This window comes from Papio anubis, chromosome 20, assembly GCF_008728515.1.
Source record: "Papio anubis isolate 15944 chromosome 20, Panubis1.0, whole genome shotgun sequence".
NCBI lineage: Eukaryota > Metazoa > Chordata > Mammalia > Primates > Cercopithecidae > Papio > Papio anubis.
Genome location: NC_044995.1, coordinates 14,918,037 through 14,943,016, shown reverse-complemented (window position 1 = coordinate 14,943,016; position 24,980 = coordinate 14,918,037). Strand labels below are relative to the sequence as shown.

General features: G+C 49.4%; 1 protein-coding gene across 4 annotated transcripts; it reads left to right on the top strand.

Moving 5' to 3' along the window:
- The first annotated feature begins 6,176 nt into the window (after nt 1-6,176).
- Nucleotides 6,177-22,624, top strand: CEACAM3 (CEA cell adhesion molecule 3). Of its 4 annotated transcripts, none has more exons than XM_009194576.4 (9): nt 6,177-8,714; nt 10,068-10,238; nt 16,446-16,724; nt 17,114-17,368; nt 18,135-18,252; nt 19,227-19,297; nt 19,603-19,634; nt 20,111-20,176; nt 20,451-22,624. In XM_009194576.4, exons 1-9 carry the CDS (start codon nt 8,651-8,653, stop codon nt 20,514-20,516), a joined length of 1,122 nt encoding a protein of 373 aa, XP_009192840.2. In that variant the 5' UTR covers nt 6,177-8,650; the 3' UTR covers nt 20,517-22,624. The 4 variants fall into 4 exon arrangements, with proteins under 4 accessions (XP_009192840.2, XP_009192839.2, XP_021786066.2 ...); XM_009194575.4 differs by having other exon boundaries at nt 6,188-8,714; nt 9,879-10,238; XM_009194578.4 differs by lacking the exons at nt 16,446-16,724; nt 17,114-17,368 and having other exon boundaries at nt 6,204-8,714; nt 9,879-10,238.
- Nucleotides 22,625-24,980: the final 2,356 nt, after the last annotated feature.

The following is a 24,980-nucleotide window of genomic DNA, read 5'->3' as shown; positions in this document are numbered from 1 at the left end:
AAGTTCCTCTCAGTCCCCCTGCACTCCTGCCACTTGGAGAGATGACTGCACTCATGTTTCTAGGCTTTATGAAGTGGATGTCATCTCCCTGGTTAGACATAAGCCTCCTGAAGGCAGAGACCATTTTTAGAATTTTCCAGAAAGAAAGCCACATCAGTAATTTGCATCAGAAAAAGTTTAGACTCTGCTTGAACCTTCAACTTAGACAGAGGCTCCACTGCCTAGCACAGTCCCTGGCCCCTGCAGTGCTTTATAAACCCTGCAGTAGCAAAGTCCACAATCAACTCTGTGTCAGTCAACAGGCTGGGATAATTTGAAAATGCAGAGAGAGAAGAACAGTCCAACAAAAATCAAAGGGCTTTGACTCATGCCTTGCCTCTTCCCTTTTCTCAGGGAAACAGTCATGTCACCTGTTCTCACTCCTGCCTGGAGGCTTCCAAAAAAGGGCTCCCTTGTTAGCCTTCCCTTCAGCACCCACGAATATCATCCAGCGTTCAAGCCCAGCGTCTCCTCTCCCTTTGAACACATTTCCTGAAGTCTCAAATAAATGTCAAGTTTAGTGAATGCTGATATTCTATGTCCCTAATGTTTACTTAAAGTATTATTACCTTTCTTCTTTTCCCTGGGGCCATTTCCAAACAAGGGCTGGAGCCAGGCACCCCAGCAGCTGGGCAAGCACACTTCAGGGCTCCTTCCCACCTGTTGCTCCTGTTTCTCAAACCCTCTGGGACCTGCAGCTCTGGGTCTCTTCCCCTAACTCAGTTCCCTTTCCTTCAGACCAGAATGACTAAGCCAGACAACGGAAAGGAATTGTGAACAGAGCCGAAACAAGGCAACTTTCCAGGCAACAACACTACTATTGCCAATATTTTGCCAAAGATGGGAGCAGGAGCCTAGAGGGGAAACAGACCTTGTCAATGTCTCTTCTACCAATACATAGTATCACTTTCCTGCCAAATACTCAGCTAGAAAGGGTCATTGAAAGGTATAAGGTGGGACCGGACACAGGGGCTCATACCTGTACCCAGCACTTTGAGAGGCCAAGGTGGGTGGATCACGAGGTCAGGAGTTCAAGAGCAGCCTGGCCGATATGGTGAAACCCTCTGTCTACTAAAAATACAAAAATCAGCCAGGCGTGGGGGCCTGTACCTGTAATCCCAGCTGTGAGGCCAAGGCAGGAAAATTGCTGAACCCCGGAGGAGGAGGAAGCCGCAGTGAAAGCCAAGATGGCACCATGGCACTCCAGCCTGGGTGACAGAGCAAGACTCTGTGAAAGAAAGAAAGAAAGAAAGAAAAGAAAAGAAAGAAAGAAAGAAAGAAAGAAAGAAAGAAAGAAAGCAGCAGCAAAGAAAGAAAGAAAGAGGAGAGAAAGAGAGAAAGAGAGAAAGAGAGAGAGAGAGAGAGGGAGGAGGGAGGGAGGGAATCCAAATGAGAAAAAAGACTTGAGGAAGAAATCATGAGGCACCAGGGTGTGGGGAGGTGGGAAGGAGTACAGGGAGGAAATTGGCACGGCTGCCATGTTAGTCACCTTATTTCTTAAGAATGCTTCATTTCTTTGTTTAACAAGTTTCACCTCCCAGATTTTCATAAAGTACACAGTCTAACCTGTTACCTAACAGCAAGACAGCGTCACTTCACTGCTTTTGCCCTCACATGAAAACAGTGTTGTGGGACTAAAGCACAGACTACCAGGCCATGTACACTGGCTTCAGCCATCCCCAGAGATTAGGAGCCTCCAACTGGACAGCTTCCATACAATCTCCAAGCGACGTACAGCTGCACCAACAGTCACAATTAAAGTTCTAATCTCGGCCGGGCATGGTGGCTTACGCCTATAATACCAGCACTTTGGGAGGCTGAGGTGGGCAGATCATGAGGTCAGGAGCTCGAGACCAGCCTGACCAAAGTAGTGAAACCCCATCTCTACTAAAAATACAGACATTAGCCGGGCATGGTGGCATGTGCCTGTAATCCCAGCTACTCAGGGGCTGAGACAGGAGAATCGCTTGAACCCAGGAGGCGGAGGATGCAGTGAGCCGAGATCACACCACTGCACTCCAGCCTGGGCAACAGAGTGAGACTCTGTCTCAAAAAAAGTAAAATAAAAATAAAAAAATAAAGTTCTAATCTCTTCCCTCCTTCTGTTGCTGCTACTAATGCTGATGTCCATGGTCTCTAGCAGCCTCAATCCAGGGAAATAAGACTGTCTGTGAAGGGGAAACTGGGGGAGAAAATGGGGCAAAACAGGCCACATGTGCACCAAAATGTAGCCCTTTCAGCTACAGGGATCTGGGGCAAGTGAGCCTCTCTCAGTGCCAGTTTCCTCACTTACTAAAAGAAGCAAACTGTACTTACATCCAGGGTTGCGAGGGTTGAATGAGATATTGTATGTGACAGTGTCTGCAACTACAGTTGGCAAATATATATATGTACATACTGGTTCAACAAGGATTTGCTTCCTTGCCTTCTCTCCCCAGCTTTTCCCAGAAGAGTAATGCATTTCCCCAGGGTCAAACTTGGTGGCAGTTGTGGGAGGATGTTAAAGGCAACTGCACATTCATTAAAGATAAGGAACTCTTTGCTTTCATTCCCTTTTTGTAAAGACAGGACCTCAGTCTGTCACCCAGGTAGGAGTACAGTGGTGCCATCACAGCTCACTGCAGCCTCAAGCAGCCTTCCTGCCTCAGTCTCGCAAGTATGTATAATTAGAAGTGTACCCCACATGCTTGGCTAATATTTTTTTTCTGTAGAGATGGGGTCTCACTAAGTTGCTCAGGTAGATCTCAAACTTTGCTTATATTCTTCTTTATTTTTTTATTTTTTATTTTTGAGACAGAGTCTCGTTCTGTCGCCCAGGCTAAATTACAGTGGTGCAATCTCGGCTCACCACAACCTCCGCCTCCCAAGTTCAAGTGATTCTCCTGCTTCAGCCTCCTGAGTAGCTGGGATTACAGGTATGCGCCACCATGCCCAGCTAATTTTTGTATTTTTAGTAGACACAGGGTTTCATCATGTTGGTCTGGCTGGTCTAAAACTCCTGACCTTGTGATCCACCTGCCTCGGCCTCCCAGCTGGGATTACAGGCATGAGCCACTGCGCCCAGCCCACTTGAATTCTTTAGAGTGTACCAAGCACGCACACATTTTAATGCTATTTGAAGGTAATGTAATAAACTGAAGAAAATCCTATCACCAGATAGTGTCCATATTTAAAGCTTTAGCCACACCAAGCCCTTCTGCAACAGCGCACCCTTTGGGAAGCAGACCTTTGGTAAAAGGTTTTGAATCTACTCCAGTTTTCACTACAAGCAAAGTGGCCCAGACCTTTGCAAAGAAACCACCTAAAAGAGAGCTCAGCCCGCCAGGTGCAGAGGCTCACACCTGTAATCCCAGCACTTTGGGAGGCCAAGACAGGCAGACGGTTTGAGGTCAGGAATTCGGGACCAACCTGATTAACGTGGTGAAACCACATCTCTACTAAAAATACAAAAAAATTAGCCAGGCATGGTGGCGCATGCCTGTAGTCCCAGTTACGTGGGAGGCTGAGTCAGGAGAATAGCTTGAACCCATGAGGCAGAGATTGCAGTGAGCCAAGATCGCGTGCCACTGTACTTCAGCCTGGGCAACACAGCAAGACTCCATCTCAAAGAGAGAGAGAGAGAGAGCTCCATGTATATTTCCACTTGGGAGCACCATCTCCCCAAAGGCCACTTTGAGGTGAAATGGCTTTCTTACATACTCTGCATCAATTTGGTCCTAAAATCAGGAGACATTCACCCTTCTCCACCCCAATTTCCAATATTCCCTCCTTTGTAGAAAGAGCACTCTGGAAGCTGCTGAGCCCCACAGCCCTAGGGCCCAGACCACTCTTCCAAAAGGGAAGACTCTTCCATCACTTTGACAGACACCCAGGCTAGAGTCCTCAGATTGAACTCAAAGCTCTAACTGCAACCTCTTTTTCCAGTGCAAGCCCTTCTACTCACTAAAAATTACTCTCTCTCCACTCAAACTAGCCTGTTTGCCCTTCCCTGAATGGGGTTTGTGTTTTCCCATCAGCTCAACTTTGCTCACACACCCAGCTCAAAACCACCTTCCCACAGGCCAGACAACGGCTCAGTTCTTCCCACAGCCAGATGAGCGCTCTCCGTCCTGAGAGCCTGCTTAGCCCTACTGGACGCTGTCTTGTTGCACTTATCGTCTGCTGCCTTATATTGAAGGCTTTCATATGCCTCTCCTGCCTCCACCCCCTGCCCTTCTAAACTTCACACTCCTTGGCAGCACAGACTGGTGCACTGTTTCCACATCCCTCATGCTATCCACTCAGCACTTGGCAAACATTAGCTAACCGCAAGAATGCATCCTCAGGTTTCTAAGTCAGACCAGGGCTTCATAGCAGTTCTGTTGACATTGGGGCTGAACAGTTCCTTGTGGTAGGGGCTGTTCTGTGCATTGTGAGATGTTCAGCAGCATCCACGTGGCCTCTTTCCACTAGATGCCAATAGCAGCCTTCCCTCTCTCCCGTCCCCACCCCGGTATGAAAACCAAAAATATCTCCAAACATTGCCAAATGTCCCCTGCGAGTGGGGAAACCACCCTCTGTCGACAACCACTACTCTATACCAACAGTTCTCCACCTGGCCACACATTCAGACTCACCTGAACATTTACAATCAGCCTGGAAGTCAGGGGGACCTAGATCCAAATCCTGGCCCTGTCATTCCCTTTGCAACCCTGGACAAGTCGCTTCACTTTTTCATCCCGTTTTATCGTCTTAAGATGAATAAATGCCCCTTCTCACACCGACTTGTTGTGAAGATTAAATGATCCGCAGCGTGACCTAGAAAGGGTTTAATAAATAAACTGTGTAGAATTTCTAAGTCGCTCCTAAAGCACCAGGGAGAGGAACTGGGGAAAGCTCACTGTGCCGCCAGGGGGCACCATCACAAACCATGTCGGTGGGCGGCGGCCAGGCTCAAGCTTTGTTTCCCAGCCAAGCAAAGTTTGCAATGCAGGCCTGAGTCTGAGCTACTCAGTGGCTGGAGGAAATAATAGCTCCTTCCTCATCCCCGACAATAATTCTGAAAATAAAATCGAATCCTATTTTATCTTTTCATGACATGCATGCTCAATATGCTTTCAAAGGTATAGAAAATTTATGAGGATATTATGAAATAAATCGTATTTTATATGATTTATAATAGATGACTCATTACTTATAATATTACTTGTTAATCATAAAATTATTACTTATAATAATAGCTGATATGTTTTAAGAACTCTTGTGTCTCAGGCATTGTTCTAAGCACTTCACATTTATCTCATCTTATCCTCACAAAAATCTCATGCATTTTACATTTTTTAGTTTTCATTTTTCAGATGTTCAAAAATACTGTAAAAACAGTCAGAGTTTCAGTATATCCTTCATCCAGCTTTTTCAAATAACCTGAACTCTAATGCAATAATTACAAATCAGTCAACTAGCATTGACACAATAAATTTAAAAATACAGAAATATGGGGCCAGGCGCTGTGGCTTATGCCTTTAATCTAGCACTTTGGGAGGCTAAAGCAGGCGGATCACAAGGTGAGGAGATCGAGACCATCCTGGCTAACATGATGAAACTCCGTCTCTACTAAAAATACAAAATCATCTGGGCGTGTGATGGCACCTGTAGACCCAGCTACTCGGGAGACTGAGGCAGGAGAATGGCATGAACCCGGGAGGCGGAGCTTGCAGTGAGCGGAGATCACGCCACTGCACTCCAGCCTGGGCTTTGGCTGTGCCGGTGACTCCTGTCTCGTGCAAAACACACACACACATATTTATACATACATATATGTGTGTGTGTGTGTGTGTGTATATATATATAGAGAGAGAGAGAGAAAGAGAAATATTAAAATTTTGGACTGGGCATGGTGGCTCACGCCTGTAATCCCAGTACTTTGGGAGGCCCAGGCAGGCAGATCACCTGAGGTCAGGAGTTGGAGATCAGCCTGGCCAACATGATGAAACCCCATCTCTACTAAAAATACAAAAATTAGCCAGGCGTGGTGGTGGGGACCTGTAATCCCAGCTACTCAGGAGGCTGAGGCAGGAGAATTGCTTGAACACGGGAGGCAGGGGTTGTAGTGAGAGTGAGACTCTGTCTCCAAAAAAATAAATAAATAAAATAAAATAAAATTTTGCTAATCTTCCTAGTCCTGTCCTTTTTCTGCTCCAGAGTCCAACCCTGGATCCCACACTGAGTAACATTATCACATCTCCCAGGTCCCTCCAGCCTCGGGGAGGTTCCCACTCTTTCCCTCTCTCAGGACCTTGACGCTTTTAAGGAGGTCTGGTCCGCTGTCTCGTAGAATGCCCCTCAATTTGTGTTTGTCTCATGTCTCCTTGGGATGTTTCAGGTTGTGTATTTTGGGCAAGATTAGCACAGAAGTGATGTGTCTTTCTCAGGACATCCCAGCCGGAGCCCCAGGATGTCAGTATCTCTCATTACTGATGGGGTTCACTTTAAGCCCTTGGTTCAGGTGGTGTCTGCCAGGTTTCTCTACTGTAAAGTTACTATTCATCTCATTGTAATTAATAAGCATCTTGTGGACAGATACTTTGGAAATACACAAACAGCCTGTTTGTTCTCCGCATACTTTTACCAATTAATTTCTAAAATCCAGAGATAATTGTAGCCGATAAACAATTCTTACTGTGGTGTTAGCCAAACAGTGATTTTCTATTTCCATCATTGCTTCTACATTGATTAACTGGAAAGCTGCTGTAAGAAAGAGCTATTTTTTCTTTCTCATTTATGTATGTATTCACTTATTTATATATATCAGCATGGACTCTCAAGTATTTATTGGTTGGACTACATTACTATTATTATTGATTATATTGCTGTATTGTCCCCAAATTGGCCATTGGGAGCTTCTTCTAGTTGGCATTTGTGATATTTTCCACACATCCGCATCATTTTTCAAGCTGTGCCTTACTCTCAGGCCCCGCAAGATGCTCCAGTCTCCTCTTGTGCTTTCCTGTCCTAGCCCTGGAATCGGCCATTTCTCTGGGGAACCCTGGTTCCTTTCATGGGAGAATGATGTTTACAGACCATAGGCACCTATATGCCCATTGCTAGTAGGTGCCGGTGCTTCTATGCCCTCTAGTGGTCAGAGCTGGGAAATAACACACACACACTAGTGTATTGTTACCCACATTTCACAAATTAGGTAAATGAGGCAAAAGAAAACTTAGGCAACTTGACTAACATCACAGAGAAAATAGGTAGCGGAACTGGGAAATGAAAATAATGACAGATGCACCACAAATCCTAACAAGCAAAAGTAGCTTTTTCACACATCCACATCAGCAGAAAGCCACAAGCCCAATATTCCAGCGTAGACACTCTCTTTGAAAACTAGAATTCCACAGCAATAATCACAATGATAACCATCATGTACTCAACATCCGCCTGGGCACTGGGCTCCCACAGCAGCTCACTTATTCCCAACAACTCTGCAAGGAGGATTTTACCATCCTCCTTTTACAAATCAGGGAATCAAGGATCATAGAAGCCAAATGACTTGTCCAAGTCGACATAGTTAAGTGACAGAACCATTAGCTGTCCCCAGGTACATCTGGACATAAAGTCCATGCTTATGCCACTGTGTCAGCATCTCCAAAAACTGATTTTAGGCGAAATGTAAGTAAGCTTTTTAAAACCTTTAATACTTATGTGCTTATTTTAATACACGTTGAGAAAAAAATTAAGCACAGATCAAATCTGTAACTTCATGGACAATATTGCATAAGACAAGGATGTTTTGTCTCCAACTCCTGGCCTCAAGCCATCCTCCCACCTTAGCCTCTTGAGTAGCTGCGATCACAGATCTGAGTCACCGATCCCTACTAGGACAGGAGGTTTTGTAAACTAAATGTATTTAGAAAAAATGATGAAATATATATTAATAAAGGTGGTACAAGCTGGAGAGAAAATCATAAAGTCAGCCTAGAAATGTCTGGTGTGTGGATGACATAAAGCTACAGCACCGTGCAGCTTCATTCTCGGTTACTCCAAAGAAATTAGAGTCACATAGCTCTGCAGAAAGAACAACTCAGAATCTTAGACTCGGACTTTAGCCCTAGATGTGTCCATTTCTAGGACCCCGGACGTCTCTGTGACCTCCTTGCTGGGAGTAAATCCAATCTTCCCAGACATGTGAGAAGACCCTGCACACACAAAGGGGTTTCTCTGTCACTGAGAAAATAACACCACGTTCAGGGACCCCCAGGGACTCTCCATGGTGCTGACAGACCCACAGTCAAGGCATAGTAGAGGTCCACGCTGGGGAGGGAGGATCGTCCTGTTATGAGACAGGGGTCCAAATAAGCCTTGCTTCTCAGAGCCTGGTCTGGGGAACTCAAATGTAGACAGAAGGGAAAAAGGAAGAACAGAAAAGGAGGCAAAACTGAGACGGGAGGGGACAGAGAAGTGACCGAGGCAGAGCTTCACCCATGACCCTGGAAAGTGCTCCTGCCCTGGGAGGAAGCTCAGCACAGAAAGAGGAAGGAAAGCAGAGCCTACAGTCACAGCAGCCCTGACGGAGCATTCCTGGAGCCCAGGCTCTTTTCCACAGAGGAGGAAAGAGCAGGCAGCAAAGACCATGGGGTCCCCCTTGGCTCCTCCCCACAGAGAATGCATCCCCTGGCAGGGGCTTCTGCTCGCAGGTGAGTGGAGGATTCCTGGGAGTGGGCAGGAGGAGGGATCACAGAGAATGGCTGGAGTCTCCTGGGGAGGACGAGGCTCTGAAAGGGGACAGAGGGCTTCTGCTGGAGCCTCAGGGGAGAGAACATCAGAGAGGGACACGGGTCACAACAAGACAATCACATTGAACTGGGATTGATAAGACGGAGGAAAATCAGTTCATCATGTTTTCCAAGTTAATCATTACTGGTCACTACAAGTAGAAAATGATAAGAATAAGAATTAATCGCCGGACGCGGTGGCTCAAGCCTGTAATCCCAGCACTTTGGGAGGCCGAGACGGGTGGATCACGAGGTCAGGAGATCGAGACCATCCTGGCTAACACGGTGAAACCCCGTCTCTACTAAAAAAATACAAAAAAACTAGCCAGGCGATGTGGCGGGCGCCTGTAGTCCCAGTTACTCGGGAGGCTGAGGCAGGAGAATGGCGTCAACCCGGGAGGCGGAGCTTGCAGTGAGCTGAGATCCGGCCACTGCCCTCCAGCCTGGGCGACAGAGCGAGACTCCGTCTCAAAAAAAAAAAAAAAAAAAAAGAATAAGAATTAATCAGGGTGACACTTTAAATAAAAATATAACCAGGGCACTAAAACCTGCCCTCAACCACCAACCACAAGTTGCAAAATAACCACCACTCATTAACTCACCCACGAGTATTTGCAATCAAATTTTAGGCACTGGCATACAACAAATATCAGACAAGTCTCTGTGTTCAAAGAGCTCACACTCTCGCGAGGATGAAGACAGACACCCAAAGAGATCTAGAATGTGAGGTCAGGTGTTGACAAGAGCCCCGGAGGGAACAGAGCAGAAAAAGGTCAGAAAGGGAAGACCCAGGGTCTCTAGAGGAGGTGTCAGGGGAGGGGTCTCCCTAAGATGCCCTGATGTGAGCAGGACCTGAGGCCAGTGGGGAGGGAGCCATGCAGACCCCTGGGGAAGGGGATTCCAAACAGGAAAATGCCAAGGTCAGAGGTGCTGAAGGAAGAAAGGTCACACTACCGACCTTGACCAAGTGGACACACACACACTCTCCAAGGCTGAGGGGTGAAGAGACTCTCTCAGGACCCAGGGCCCCATCTTTCCACCCCAATACGTAGGTCCTAATACTGACCGAGGCTTTCTCCCTCCTAGCCTCACTTCTAACCTTCTGGAACCCGCCCACCACTGCCCAGCTCACTATTGAATCCAGGCCGTTCAATGTCGCAGAGGGGAAGGAGGTTCTTCTACTTGCCCACAATCTGCCCCAGAATCTTATTGGCTACAACTGGCACAAAGGAGAAAGAGTGGATGCCAAACGTCTAATTGTAGCATATGTAATAGGAACTCAACAAACTACCCCAGGGCCCGCACACAGCGGTCGAGAGATAATATACTCCAATGCATCCCTGCTGATCCAGAACGTCACCCAGAATGACACAGGATCCTACACCCTACAAGTCATAAAGGGAGATCTTGTGACTGAAGAAGCAACTGGCCGGTTCTGGGTATACCGTGAGTGATTCCCCATGACCTCTGGGTGTTGGGGTCAGTTCTACTTCCCACATACGGGATTGTCAGGCCTGGGTTGTGCCTGTGTCCCCTCTGCATTACATCCTGTGTTGGGGTTTGGGCATTTAGTGCAGGACACACACAGGGGAGATAAACTTCCACAGATCAGAATTCTTTTCCTGCATCCAGACCCTGCAGACACTCAGGGCAGAAGAAGGACAGTCTGATGGGGGCACTCAGCAGGGGGAGGTCAGTGTCAGCCAAGCACCCCGTGCCCTCTCCATGGACCTGACCCTAGGAAAGACCCTGGAGAACTGGGTCAGGGCCTGGCCTACGGGGCCCCCTAGGATAGTCACAGAGAAGCTCAGCTCTTCCCAGAGCTGAGCCCCTGTGCAAATCCCTGTCCCAGATTCCTGACTCCAGGTGACCCTGGGGACCCTAGGGATCCTGTGCCAGGGCTGGGTGAGACCTCCTGGGCAGGGCTGACTGGGAGCAAGATTTTAGCAGCTGTCTGAGGGTTGTGGCTCCTGGAGTTGGTCACCAGCCAGGGTCCAGCCCCAAGAATCTCTTCTGGGCAAGGACAGGGCCTCATCCTTCACCTTAGACTCAGCATGGAGTGAACAGATGGACAAGATGACTAGGGCATGAGCCCACTGCCCAGGGGAACTTAGATGACTCCATGGGAAGTTCAATATCCCCAGGGGGAGAAAAAGAAGAGAGAAGATGCTCCCGGCGGCTCCTTTTCCACAAGGGATCAGGCCCAGGGACCTCTCTTTTGGAGGCAAATAAGCACAGATGCTGTTCATTTGGGCAGCTCCTCTATACACAGCTGAGGTCAAGTAATTCTAAATATTTTGAGATTAATTCACAAACAACCTCACAGTCAAATAGCATTTATCCTACTTATTGAAAAAAAATTGAGGAACAGGGAGACACAGCCACCGACTAGGGTCACACAAGTCATAGGTGTCAGATTAGAGTCATACGAGGTCTCTCTGCAGCTACAGCTGCCTATTCTCCACCAGGGGATGGCTGGGGCTATCATTAGACATCTGCAGACCTGAGACCTGTCGTAAGTCCTCTTTCTTTTTTCTTGGGCATCCACAACTCAGAAGGGGAGATTTTGGTCTGGAGAGTGAGGGGCAAGTGGAAAATTAATCAGTTTTTCCTGATATAGTTTGGATGTTTATCCCCTCCAAATCTCACATTGAAATGTGATCCCCAACATTGGAGGTGAGGATGTTTATCTTCTCCAAATCTCATGTTGAAATGTGATCCCCAATGTTGGAGGTGAAGATGTTTATCTCCTCCAAGTCTCATGTTGAAATGTGATCCCCAATGTTGGAGGTGAGGCCTGGTGGGAGGCGCTCAGATCATGGGGGCTGTTTCTCACCATCCCCTTGGTGACGAGTCAGTTCTCACTCTGAGTTCACAGATCTGGTTCTTTAAAAGTGTGTGGCACCTCCACACTCTCTCTTGCTCCTGCTTTTGCCACATGACACCACCTGCTCACCCTCCTCCTTCCAGCATGATTGTAAGCTTGCTGGGCCTCACCAGAAGCCAAGCAGATGCTGGTGCCATGCCTGTACACCCTGCAGATCCCTGCCCCAATTAAATCTCTTTTCCTTATAAATTACCCAGCCTCGGACATTTCCTTATAGTAACGAAAAGTAGCCTAACACATTAGCCTAACCTGAAACTAAATCCCTTGTGTCAACAGAGTCAGTGCCAGGAATGTCCGGGCCTCCCTCTCAGATGCGCACCACTGCCCTCACTCGACCCGAAATCCTGTGTTTCCTGGTGTGTCAGTGTCACCCCTACGAGAGGATAAAGAAACAACCTTGCTTTCACTCCCCACTCACACCCTGCACCAGCGCAGGGCCCAGTGAGAGACACACACTCAGTAGTTCTCTGATGAAGGAGGGAAGGAATGAATGATGAATAATTCATAAACTCTTCAGAGACCGGATCTTGGATGCAGAATCCTAGAAGGTTCTGGCCACACCTGTTTCCTGTCCCTCCAGGGGCCAGGATCCTTGTTGCATTCCTTTAACCCCTGCCCCTAAAGCTACCCCAAGAACCACATCTCATGGCACTCTGGCACAGCTCATCTGTGGGAAGGTTTTCAGGTCTCCCTGGTCCTGGTTCCAGAGTAACCAGGGGTCTCCTGGCCCCTGGAGTCCATGAGGTCACTGTAGTCCCCACAGCTCACTGCCATGTAATCTCTGACTATCTCTGTTCCCCCTTGTCCCTTATCTTCATCCCCCTTCACAACAGTGAGGATACCCCTGCCCTGCACAGCTTCCTCCACCATTAGGTATTCCCCAGTAACTCCCTCTAACAAGACTGGCTGTTCTGTTCCCTTCCCACTCACACTGTGGCCTGGCCCAACTCCGGGACAATTAAAAAAAAAAAAAAGGCACAGAAATCAGCTGGATCAGAGCCCCTGCCAGGCTTCATCATGAGCCAGTGTCCCCAGGTCACAAGGAGAACGAGCTTCCACTGTGTCCCCACCCAGGGCTCTTTCCCTCCATGAGGCCAACACGTGGAACAGGCCACAGGACAGGGACGAGTGATTCCTCCACCTACTCTTGTAATTGCCCAGCAGGTTCTTCCTGCCACTGCACAGACAAAACCAATTCACCAAGACCACGATATTGCAGTCAAGATAGAGTTTAATTAATGCTAAGTGAGCCGAACAGCAAGACAGGAGTTTTTTTATTACTTAAAACAGCCTCCCTGGAGGCTTGAGGTTAGAGTTTTTCATGGATAGTCTGATGGCAGGGGACTAGGGAATGGGGAATGCTGATTGGTTGGGGATAAAATCATAGGGATGTGGCAACTGATCCTGGTGTGCTGAAATCATCTCTAAGTGGGGACCACAAGACCACTGAATCATGGGTCTTGGTCCAGGTGGAGTCAGTCGGTTGCCAGAATGCAAAAGCCTGAGAAACATCTCAAAAGACCAATCTCAGGTTCTACAATAGTGATGTTATCTATGGGAACAATTAGGGAAGTCACAAATCTTGTGACTTCTGGACACATGCGTCCTGAGAAGTCAGGGACTGCAGAAACTATGCCTACAGTTTAGCACAATTCGGGCCCCTCCCATAATGCTAATCTCGTAATGTTTCATTAGTTTTACAAAGGCAATCCCTGACAAAGAGGGAGTTAGTTTTAGGGAGGGACTATAATCATCCTTGCTTCAAAGTTTCACCGTGTTAGCCAGGATGGTCTCGATCTCCTAACCTCATGATCCACTCACCTTGGCCTCCCAAAGTGCTGGGGTTACAGGCACGAGCCAGCACGCCCAGCCTGAAACAGCAAAGTTTTAAAAGAGTGGTAAAAGGCCGGGCGTAGTGGCTCATGCCTGTAATCCCTGCACTTTGGGAGGCTGAGGTGGGTGGATCACCTGAGGTCGGAAGTTTGAGACCAGCCTGGCCAACATGATGATATCCCGTCTCTACAAAAAATACAAAAAATTAGCCGGGCATGATGGCAGGCGCATGTAATCCCAGCTACTCAGGAGGCTGAGGCAGGAGAATCGCTTGAAACCAGGAGATAGAGGTTGCAGTGAGCCAAGATCGTGCGATTTCACTCCAGCCTACGCAGCAAGAGCAAAACTCTGTCTCCAAAAAAAAAAGAGTGCGGAAAAAAAGTGGAACAGCATATTCAACTTCACATTCAATATTTTGTATTGACAATGGCATATTTTATATTTTGTAGCTGTGGGACAACTACAAAGGCTGTAACATACATGTAATGGGATACTGGTGGTTCCTGGGACCAGGTGGAGCTGGCCAGCCCTGTGCTGTCTGATGGACTCACTGCCTGTTCCACACACACCTGTGTCCCTCGTGATGATGTCATTATCATAAGATGGGGTCTTCAGGTGGGGAGATGCACAAGCCACTGGCATCTCAGACTCTGCCCAATTCGAGATAATTTAATCAAACTCTAGTTGTGTTTCCTGGGGTCTAGAGAAAAGGAGGAAGGCGTTTCATATGACTGTTTTGGGCCCTTTCCTATTTTGCTTAACTCTGCACAGGAAACTGAGATAAGTGCTCTTTCTAAATTTACTGACATAACACACATCACACCTCCTAATTTGGGATTATTCTTCTCTATGTATTATTGAGACATCTCAGACTTTCTCTCTGACCAGTTCTGTCTTCCTAACAGGACTCACAATTCTCTCTCTACCCAGAGAGTCACTGATTTCAAACCAAAGTCAGCATCTTTCTTTGAGCTTAACATGATTATGCTGGTCTTCAGCGTTTAGCAGACCAAAACCTTATTGTGTTATGAAGAGAAATACTACAGCCAGCAATTGCCTTAGATCTTTAGACCATTAATAATAACTTCCACTGATAGAAAAAAGTTTAATGTTTCCCCAAAATTTCTTTTTTTTCACTACAGTAAGAACATAACTCCTTTGTTTAAACTCCTGACAAATTTTTAAGGGCAAAATGGACTATTACAGATGAGGAATCTCAAATCCAAAAATCCAAAATGCAAAATGCTCCAATATCCAAAACTTTTTGACCACTGGCATGATGTTCAAAGGAAGTGCTCACTGGAGCATTTTGAAATTTTGGATTTTCAGATTTGGGATGATAAACCGATACTTGTAATACAAATATTCCAAAATAAAAAATAATCAGAAATCCAAAACACTTTTGCTCTTATGCATAAGAGATACCCAAATCCCTCTATTTTTTTTTTGAGAAGGAGTCTCGGCTTGTCGCTCAGGCTGGAGTGCAGTGGCCGTGATCTCGCTCACTGCAAGCTCCCACTTCTCCCGGTTCACTTATTCTTCTGCCTCAGCCTCCCGAGTAGCTGGGACTACAGGCGCCCGGCCACACGTCCGGCTAGTTTTGTATTTTTTTTTTTTTAGTAGAGACGGGGTTTCACTGTGTTAGCCAGGATGGTCTCAATCTCCTGACCTCGGATCCAATCTGCCTCGGCCTCCCAAAGTGCTGGGATTACAGGCTTGAGCCACCGCGCCCGGCCCCCCAAACTCTATTAACTATAGACACCAAGGTGTACAGCAGATCTCTAGAACTTCCATATTCATATAACCAGTAAACTGCACACCCAAGGAACAACATCTTCCGCCCAGCCCTTGGAAATCACCATTCTGCTCTTTTATTTTTTTCTTTTTTTTTGAGATAGAGTTTTACTCTTGTCACCCAGGCTGGAGCACAATGGTGTGATCTAGGCTCACTGCAACCTCCGCCTCCCAGGTTCAAGCAATTCTCCCTAGCCTCTTAAGTAGCTGGGATTATAGGCGTGCCACCACACCCAGGCAATTTTTGTATTTTTAGTAGAGACGGGGTTTCACCATGTTGGCCAGGCTGGTCTCGAACTCCTGACCTCAGGTGATGTGCCCACCTCACCCTCCCAAAGTGCTGGGATTACAGGCGTGAGCCACTGTGCCCAGCCTTCTACTATAACTTTTATTTACTCACTGTATCATATCAGTCACCATGACACACCTGGAAGGAACAACCTCACCTTGTAATTCTGAGACCTCAGCACCTGCATGTTCCAGGTGAGGACCCCAAGGTCAGCCAGGCAGTCAGCCATCAGGGAAGGAACAGGAGAGGTGCCAGGGGATGTGACTCCTGGTCCTTGTCTGTCCACCCAACGCTGCTGCTCAATTCACAATTGGGAAAGTCTCTGCTTCTTTCACGGGCAGGCAGCCTCACAGGCTCTGAGCCCTCAGACGGTCATGCATCTGTCTGTGACACACATGTCTGTCTTGGTCTTTTTTGTTGTTGTTTCTTTGTTTTGTTTGTTTTGAGAGATGGAGTCTCGCTTTGTCGCCCAGGCTGGAGTGCAGTGATGCAATCGCATCTCACTGCAAGCTCTGCCTCCTGGGTTCATGCCGTTCTCCTGCCTCAGCCTCCCAAGTAGCTGGGACTACAGGCACCCGCCACCACGCCTGGCTAATTTTTTGTATTTTTAGGAAAGATGGGATTTCAGCATGTTGGCCAGGATGGTCTCGATCTCATGACCTCGTGATCCACCCGCCTCAGCCTCCCAAAGTCCTGGGATTACAGATGTGAGCCACCGACCCAGCCCTGTCTTGGTCTTTTAAGGAGTGGGGTTGGCCAAAGAATAGGAGATGTTGATTCTGATTAAAATATGCCTGTGGAGGAATCACAGGTGCCACACAGGGCAATGTTCTCTCTGTTATCTGCACAGCGGAGTTGCCCAAGCCCTCCATCACCAGCAACAACTCCAACCCCATGGAGGACAAGGATGCTGTGGCCTTCACCTGTGGATCTGAGGCTCAGGACCCAACCTACCTGTGGTGGGTAAATGGTCAGAGCCTCCCGGTCAGTCCCAGGCTGCAGCTCTCCAATGGCAACAGGACCCTCACTCTACTCAGTGTCACAAGGAATGACACAGGACCCTATGAGTGTGAAATACAGAACCCAGCGAGTGTGAACTTCAGTGACCCAGTCACCCTGGATGTCCTCTGTGAGCATCTTCTGTTCCTCTGTGGCCCGGGCCACCAGCCCAAATCCACACAGCCAGAGGCCGGGCCTCTCAGTCCCTCTCAGCTCCAAGGACTCAGACTCTCACCCAGGTTGGCCATGACTTTCTGTCCCGAGCAAACCTGGGCAGACCCAGCCTTGACCAAGAATAGGAGAGGAGGGGCTGCTCCTGTCCTGGGAGGCTCAGGGTCCACAGCCTGTGATGGGAGAAACAGGTGAATGTCTCAGACCCAGATTCAGTGGATAGAGTGGGTTTCATTAGGACTTCAAGGTTGTGACTTGGCTTAGAGGGAGACTGTGGCTCTTCCACAGACCAGCAGCTTCCCCTTCCCTCTGATGATATCATCTATGGCTTTATTCTCTTTGCTCCAGATGGACCAGGCATTCCCACCATTTCCCCCCCAGACTCCTATTATCACCCAGGGGCAAATCTCAACCTCTCCTGCCACGTGGCCTCTAACCCACCCACACAGTATTCCTGGTTTGTCAGTGGAATGCTCCAGCAACACACACAAAATCTCCTTATCGCCAACATCACAGTGGATAATAGTGGATCCTATGCTTGCCTCGCCCATAACTCAGCCACTGGCCTCAGTACAATCATAGTCAAGACAATCACAGTCTCTGGTAAGTGGATCCCTGGAGCACAGGCCCTAGGCCCTTGGTAGAGGCAGTCAGTTTTCTGAAAGAGCCTAGAAGCTTATTTCCCAGCCCATGTCTTGGACACAAGCAAATTCCAAACTCTACCCTGAGCCCTCTCACTCCATCTCTGCAGGACCCCTTCTCCCCTTGTTGTTCTGATTTCTCACAGCTGACCTTGGGGCCAGCCTGGAATGCTGTACAAATTTTGTTGTATCACTTACAAGTTCTGTGACCTTCCTTGACTTACTGAGGTGCTATAAGTCTCAGATGCTAACTCTGCAGCTGGGGGTGATGCTCCTCTCCCTCAAGGTGATGGGAAGATGAGATGAGCTGTAGGTACATTGGTACCCACTGTGCCTGGTACATGGAATTCCCCCAAAAACAGTCAATGAACATCATCCCCACTCATCAGCATTGAGTTGATGGAGAGGGCCTGCCCTTTGTGAGTGTTACGGGATGGAAAAGGAAAAACAGAGGGAAGAGGCATGATGCGAGAAGAAGGAAGGACTAAAAGGCACAGGAGCAGGGTGAGGTGCAAGCACATCTGGGAGAATGTATGAGTTGGTGCTGCCCAGTGTGGGAAGCCCGCTGAAAATTGTGCCACTGTGGAAAGCAAGGGAATCCGCGATGAGGACAACACAACAGACCGCACTCAGGCCCCGTGGCTTCTCCTTCTCCCCTGACCGCACACCTTCCCCGCAAGGCCCCTGTGGTTTCCTCTGGGATAGACTTTGCCTTCTTCTTTCTGCAGAAGAAAATGCCCCAGGCCTTCCTGTGGGGGCCGTCGCCGGCATGGTGACCGGGGTCCTGGTCGGAGTGGCGCTGGTGGCCGCCTTGGTGTGTTTCCTGCTCCTTGCCAAAACTAGAAGGTACCATAGCTTTTTCCCATCCTCCTCCCACCCCCTAGGCTGACTCTAGGCCAGGAGAAAGGAGATCTTGTCCTGTATTCACGACCAGGCTCTCCATGGCCTCCCAAGTCCCCAGGGATCCTTCCCTGTTATTCCACAGCTCCCCCCTCGTCAGCTCCTGACCCTAGGTTGCTGCCTCGACAGCTTCCTCCTCTGTGAATTTGGCCTAGTTAAGGCCCCACCCCTGAGTGTGGCCCTAGTTCCCTCACACAGCAAAGCCACAGCTGCCTGGAGGGAGGGAGAGAAGGAGGGAGGGAGGAAGGGGGGGTCTGTAATTGGTACCTCCCGCTGTTCATTGAATCCACCCACACAGTGATGGGGATTTCCTGGTTCCAGATCCTGGGCATCGTCACACAATGGGGAGTGGACCAGCCTGGACAGGCTGGGTGGGGTCAGTGCCCCCCATGGCTGATGTAGTAACCATAGGCCCTGAGGTGTGAGATGGGAGAACCTGGGCCTCACACCAGCATGTCCTGGAGTGTCCTTTGTGTCTCTTGCCAAGCGGTTGAGAGAGAGGCCAAGGACACTGTCCCATTTCAGCATCACCACTCAGGACACTCAGTTCCAGGAGAATCCAAGACACTTGCAGTCCCCTCCGTGTCCTGCACAAGTGGCCCTGTTTTCCCTCTGGGGCCTTGACCCTTCCTCTCAGGCCAACCCTCATGGTCTGGTTCCTTCCTTGGGTCCTCAGTCCCTTTCCTGGGTCCCTGGGTCAATGTTCTCCTGGCCCAGCATCTGCCTGAGGGTCCTTCCCCTCTGCTCAGGACAGATGTGGCTTCCTAAAGCCTCTCCTCAGCTACCCTCTGCTGGGCTCCCCCTAACACAAACCTGAGGGAGACAGGAGGTCTCCATGCCCGTCCTTGAAAATGGGGTTCCCTTCTTGTCCCCTGTTCTAACTCCAAAATTGTGGCTTTTAACCCGGTACCCTCCCAAAGGACCCTGACCTTTCCTAGAACCAGCATCCAGCATGACCTCAAGGAGCAGCAGCCCCAAGTCCTTGCCCCTGGTGAGTGTCCTCTCAGCCCAGGTGTGGCTGGGAACCCCTAGGCCAACCCCACAGTGTCCGCTCCTGCCAGTCACTCCCAGGGAGGCTCTGATCCTTTCCCGGGGGCTGCAAAGAGGATCTCATAAAACATCAAACAGGGGGCCCCAACTGGCCGGGTCAGCCCTGACCTGTGGGCTCTGGGTCAGGGGTCACCTCCCCAACCTCAGCTGCTCAGGTATCTTAGAGCTGAGGACACCCCACGCCTTCCTGGAGAGGGGGAAAGGCTCTCCTCCCACCCTGCTGCTCACTCCTGTCTCTGTTTCCAGGCCGTGGTCCCTCCCACAGCTCTGCCTTCTTGGTAAGCCTGTCCCCTCCCAGCCCCTTTCTACTGGGGTCCCAGCTGTGCAGGCTCTGGGCAGAGGGACCATCAGCCCCCGAGCACAGCACAGACCCACCTTCCCCAGAACACACAGGACAAGGCTAGCCCTGCCCTGCCCAGGAGCTCGGCCTCCCTATAGGGCCGGGACCACCCACGCCCTGTGCTGACCCCTCCCTGGGACCTTCCATCGCCTGAGGAGACCCCTGGAGTCTGGCAGGTGCAGAGTGGACACTGGGACCGTCAGTCAGGGGCCCACATTAACAAGGGTGCGGGGTGGGCCCAGCCAGGAAAAGGGTCAGGGTGCTGTGTCCACACTGGGAGGCTGAGCTCAGGGGCAGAGCTGGTCACTCCTGAGGGGAAATGACCAGAAATAGACACAGGGAAGTAAATCCTGGTCAATCAGAGACAGGAAACTTGCAGGCTTGGCCTCCATGACCCTCCATCCCTGTCCACAGATGTCCTCCCTCTCCGCTGCCCAGGCCCCCCGACCCGGCCCCAGGACAGCCGCTCCCATCTATGAGGTGAGTGTGGGCCACGGATGTTCTGGTCCCACAGGCCCCAGGGGACCCAGGATCTGTCCCGACTGGCACCAGCTGAGCTCTGAGATCCAGGAAACTACTGTGAAAATAAGAACACTGGGTGGTGAGCAGAAGAGGGAGGGGCCTGAGAGCAGGAACCCCTGAGCACAGCCAGGTTCAGCCCCAGAGCAGCCCTGGCTGGGCCCAGAGCCTGGGAGACACCAGACCCTGTTCTGAGAAGACTACAGGGGTTTAGGCCTCTTCTCTGTTTTTGCAGGAAATGCTAAAACATGACACAAACGTTTACTGCCAGATGGACCGCAAAGGAGATGTGGCTTCTTAGGTTCCTTTAGGAGCTGCTCCTGTGGGTTGATGGAGCATCCCGACTCCCCAGCCCTGGGGATGGGGAAGGACATGGAGCCTGAGCCAGAGAACCAGCTCTGAGTCCTGAAAAGACACTGGGGCCTGGGGACAGGGAGGGATGGAGGGTCCCTGTTGAATATCCGAGGACCCCGACAGGCTGCCCTGGGCTCTGGGTGGGCCAGGACAAAGGCCTCCCATCACCACAGGAAGCAGAGGCTTGCAGAGAAAGTGAATGTCACCCGGGGTCACCTGGAAAGGATCTCAATAAACAAGACCCTTCCTCTCATTGGCTCTTTTTCTGCTCATGGGAACTTTGCAAAAATTCACCTGAAACTCCATATCTATTCTCTCCTGGTCACACAGGGAAAATGTCATTTCCAACTTATTTCAACCCCAGTCTCTCTTTCCCTAGGAGGCAGAAATAGGGGGTTGGGAGTCAGAATGGGGGGACCCTACACAGGAAAGAGCGGGATTCACAGGAGCACTGCCCAGCCAGCCGAGCTCTCGGCTGTCCTCACACTGCCCCAGGGACCTACAGTGCCTAGCCCTGGCCACTGGGTTTACTCTCTGTCCAAAAGGCCAGCGCTCAGGACATCTTTACTCATTTTAGGGGATACACAGAGGGGCTGTCAGAGTAATCAAGGGGAGGACAGACCCAGAATTTAGTCCTGGAGTAAGATCCTCCCAGACACTACCTGGGACTCTAGCCCATCATTTCCCATCGGTTCCCACTTTACCCCCTGGCATGGATCTCACTGAACAATCCTCCTCTCCACACAGGGGCTTCCAGGTCAGAGACACAGGGCTGTCTCACCTAAAGCTCACGCAGTCTCCCGTGGCAATGGGACCACCTGTCTCCTCTTCTCCTTGGCCTGCAGGGCCCTCCACTCAGGCCTCACCTGCAGCTCCACCACATACCTGGGCCAGAGGTTCTCTGTCCTTCCTGAGGGCCCCGGGGAGTGTAATGATCTCATGGAGGTTCACTCAGACCAGATGCCACCTTCCCACAATCAGGCTGGTCCCTGCACTAAAGCACAGAGCCATGGTTCCTGAGGATGTTCTGCCACTGCCCAGGGTTGTTTGCCATGAGATGGGAAAAGGAAAAACAACCTGTAAATTTACATCAGGATTTAGCTCTAAATGACTCCTTAGCCCGCCTGCACACATCGTCAGATGAGACAAGGTGACATCTCTTGGGTCAGTTTCCTGTTGATGCTGTGACAAATTCCCACAGGCCAGGCATGTTGGTGTGTGCCTTGGTCCCAACTACTCAGGAGGCTGAAGCGGGAGGATCGCTTGAGCCCAGGAGGTTGAGGCTGCAGTGAGTTCTGATCACACCACTGCATGCCGGCCTGGGCAACAGAGATGACAACTCCATTGCTAAACTTAGTGGCATAAAACAACAACAATGTGTCCACTTGGCTGTGTTCTTCCTGGCAGCTCCAGGGAAAAGTCTGCTCCCTCACCTCTTCCAATTACTAGAGGCTGCCTGCATCCTTAACTTTGGCCCCTTCCTCCATCTTCAAAGCAAGAAGTACAGCATCTTGAAACCTCTCTGTGCTGTGCCTCCATCCTCACTGACTTCCCTGCCTCCCTCTCTCATAAGGAAGGGACCTGTGGTTATTTTGGACCCACCTGGATAAGCCGCAATAATCTCCCCATGTCATTATCCTTCATTTATCTGCTAAGTGTCTTTTACCATGTGCCGTATTCACACATCTTGGGATGAGGATGTGTGCATCTTTGCGAGGTGCTTGTTCTATCCATCACTCCTCTCAAGGCCATTTTATCATGATTGTTCACTACAAACTACACATGGGCACCTGGATAGGGTTATCCTGACTGTGGCGTCAGTTTTTGTAGTGACATCCCCAGCACCATCCAAGTCCTGAGAGAGGGAGACGGAGGGCTCTCCATGCCCCTAGTACCTCTCCACCTTCTCCTCAGTGACAAGCTCAGTTGTTAAGAATGAGAGATGTGGCCGGGTGTGATGTCTCACACCTGTAATCCCAGCACTTTGGGAGGCTGACGGGAGTGGATCACCTGAGGTCACGAGTTTGAGACCAGCCTGACCAACATGCCGAAACTCTGGCTCTACTAAAAATACAAAAATTAGCCAGGCGTGGTGGCACATGCCTGTAATCCCAGCTACTCGGGAGGCTGAGGCAGGAGAATCACTTGAACCCGGGAGGTGGAGGTTGCAGTGAGCCAAAATCATGCCACTACACTTCAACCTGGTTGACAGAGTGAGACTCCATCTCAGAAAAAAAAAAAAAAAAAGAAAAGAAAAAAGAAAAGAAAAGAAAAGAAAAACAAACAATAAAAGAGATGTGACTGGAAGATCACAACTCACCAGCCCTTCAATAGTTCATGGACATCAGCACCATGGATAGTGACCCTGGAAGGGTCATCTGCAAACACTGCTGCAGGGAGCACACAGATGGGAAGAAGAAACTACCGGGAAAAGCCGCCCCGTCTGTTCTGCCTGAGAAAGACGCAATGAGGGAGAACCTGATTCTTTTATAATGTGTTTGTTGTGAGCTCTGTGCACATGACTAAATGTTAGGGTTGTTGGCAAGGGTTGTTGACACCCCTGGCAGGGCTGATTTCTGTAGCCAAAGTATGACCTTGGAGAGGCTGAGTCTGCTGCAGCTTCACAGTGAATGTCCCTACCTCTGAGACTCAAGCCATCGTCTCTGCCTACAACACAGTGGGAACTTTTCATGATTAACTTCCGATCCCAGTGCCTGACCTTGGAACCACTACCATCACCCAGCCTGGAGCACCCCTTGAGGACACCATCCTGTTCCCTGAGCTCAGCTAAGTCCCTGGAAAGCTGAGCTGTGCTGAGCCCCTAAACAATCCTCTCAGTGACTCCAGGCCAAGCCTCATGCCGCATATCAGAGGCCTTTGCCATCTGCTAGTCGTTCACACACAATCCTCCTGAGGGACAAGTGGGGGCCTGAACATCTGTCTCCCAGGGTAGGGCCCAAATTCCCCAGGAGACAAAAACAGACCAGAGTCCTCCCAGTCACCCTCACCCTCCTCATTCCCACCACTTCCCCCCCACAGAGGCAAGTCTGGTCCTACAGACCCACCCCTGCCCTTCCCAAGAGCTCAGGTCCAGTCAGTCAGTGTCCCTGCAGGGCACACACACACACCACTCAGAGTGCTCAGTGGAAGGGTCACCCAGGTCCCCACCGAGAGTCTCCCCTGCTTTGGATGGATCAGAATCTTCATCACATCCCACATCTGGGCAGTCACCAAGGTCCTCTCTGCCCTGTCCTCGCACCTACTGTCTGTCCTGGTCATCCTCGTCATCTTTTCTGAGCACAGCCACAGCTCCTAACAGGCGGGGTTAAGGCTCCTGACAGATAGAGTTAAGACATAGGACCATGATTCTGGAGGCTTCTCAGGTCTTGCCTGTTATGTGAAATTAGCATACAATTTGTATGTTTACCTCATAATTTTAATGTGCACACCCTTTGATCATGAATTAATCACATTAAGAAGAGCCTATCCTGAACCGTGAGTTCTAAGGAGGCCTGTCCTGGTATCTGCTAAGTCCAGTGACAAGCACCCAGTCTGGCACAAGCATGCTTCATAAATACATGTTGAATGAACGAGATCCTCTTACACCCTGCCCACTTCCCTCACTTATGTGACCAGACTGAAACTCCTAATGTATAGGAGAGAAAGGCAGAAACCCTGGAGACCAGTGAGAAAGCTCTTTTTTGAAACAGCAGCAAGTTCCAGGTCTCTAAAGACACTTCTGGACTTTACGTGGTACAGAGAAAAAGACAAAACCAATATATTCCTTTCAAACACCTAAAGGGGGAGGGGCCATAGCCTAACTGAGAAAGAAAAAGACTAGGGTAGGGTACAGTTCCCCTAACCCACTTTGTTTCCAGACATCAAAAAAATACAGTTTGTGGTCTTGGACACTGATGTGGAAAAAAGTACAAACCAAAAATTGTGTTACTGCTAATTTCCTTGCTATGAGCAGTCACGAAATATCAATGTAAAACCATACATGCAAAGACGCACATTCAAAGAACACTTCAGTGAACATTCACAGGATCAGTGTCAGAGGTCCGCAAACTAACTACATTTGTTTTAACTTTGAATTTTGAAATAATTGTAGATTCACAGAAACTTGAAAAAATAAAATGTACCTGGAGGCCCATCACCCTTCACCCAGACTCCACCAATGTTCACATCTAGCATAACTATAATTCAGTGTCAAAACCAGGAAAGTGACATTGGTACAATCCACAGAGCTTTTTTCAGATTTCACCAGTTATACATGCATATGTGTGCATGCATGCATGTGTGCATTTGTGTGTGGGTGTGCATGTGCAAGTGTGTGTCTCTATGCTGTGCCGCTACCACAATCACAGCACTATATGTTGCTACCCCTACATAACCACAATACCCTCCCTCT

Coding starts and splice junctions, on each gene's coding strand:
- CEACAM3 (XM_009194575.4), top strand. CDS start 8,651: ATGGGGTCCCCCTTGGCTCCTCCCCACAGAGAATGCATCCCCTGGCAG. Junction 8,715..9,878: donor GCAGGGGCTTCTGCTCGCAG/GTGAGTGGAGGA, acceptor TCTCCCTCCTAG/CCTCACTTCTAACCTTCTGG. Junction 17,369..18,134: donor CAAGACAATCACAGTCTCTG/GTAAGTGGATCC, acceptor TTCTTTCTGCAG/AAGAAAATGCCCCAGGCCTT.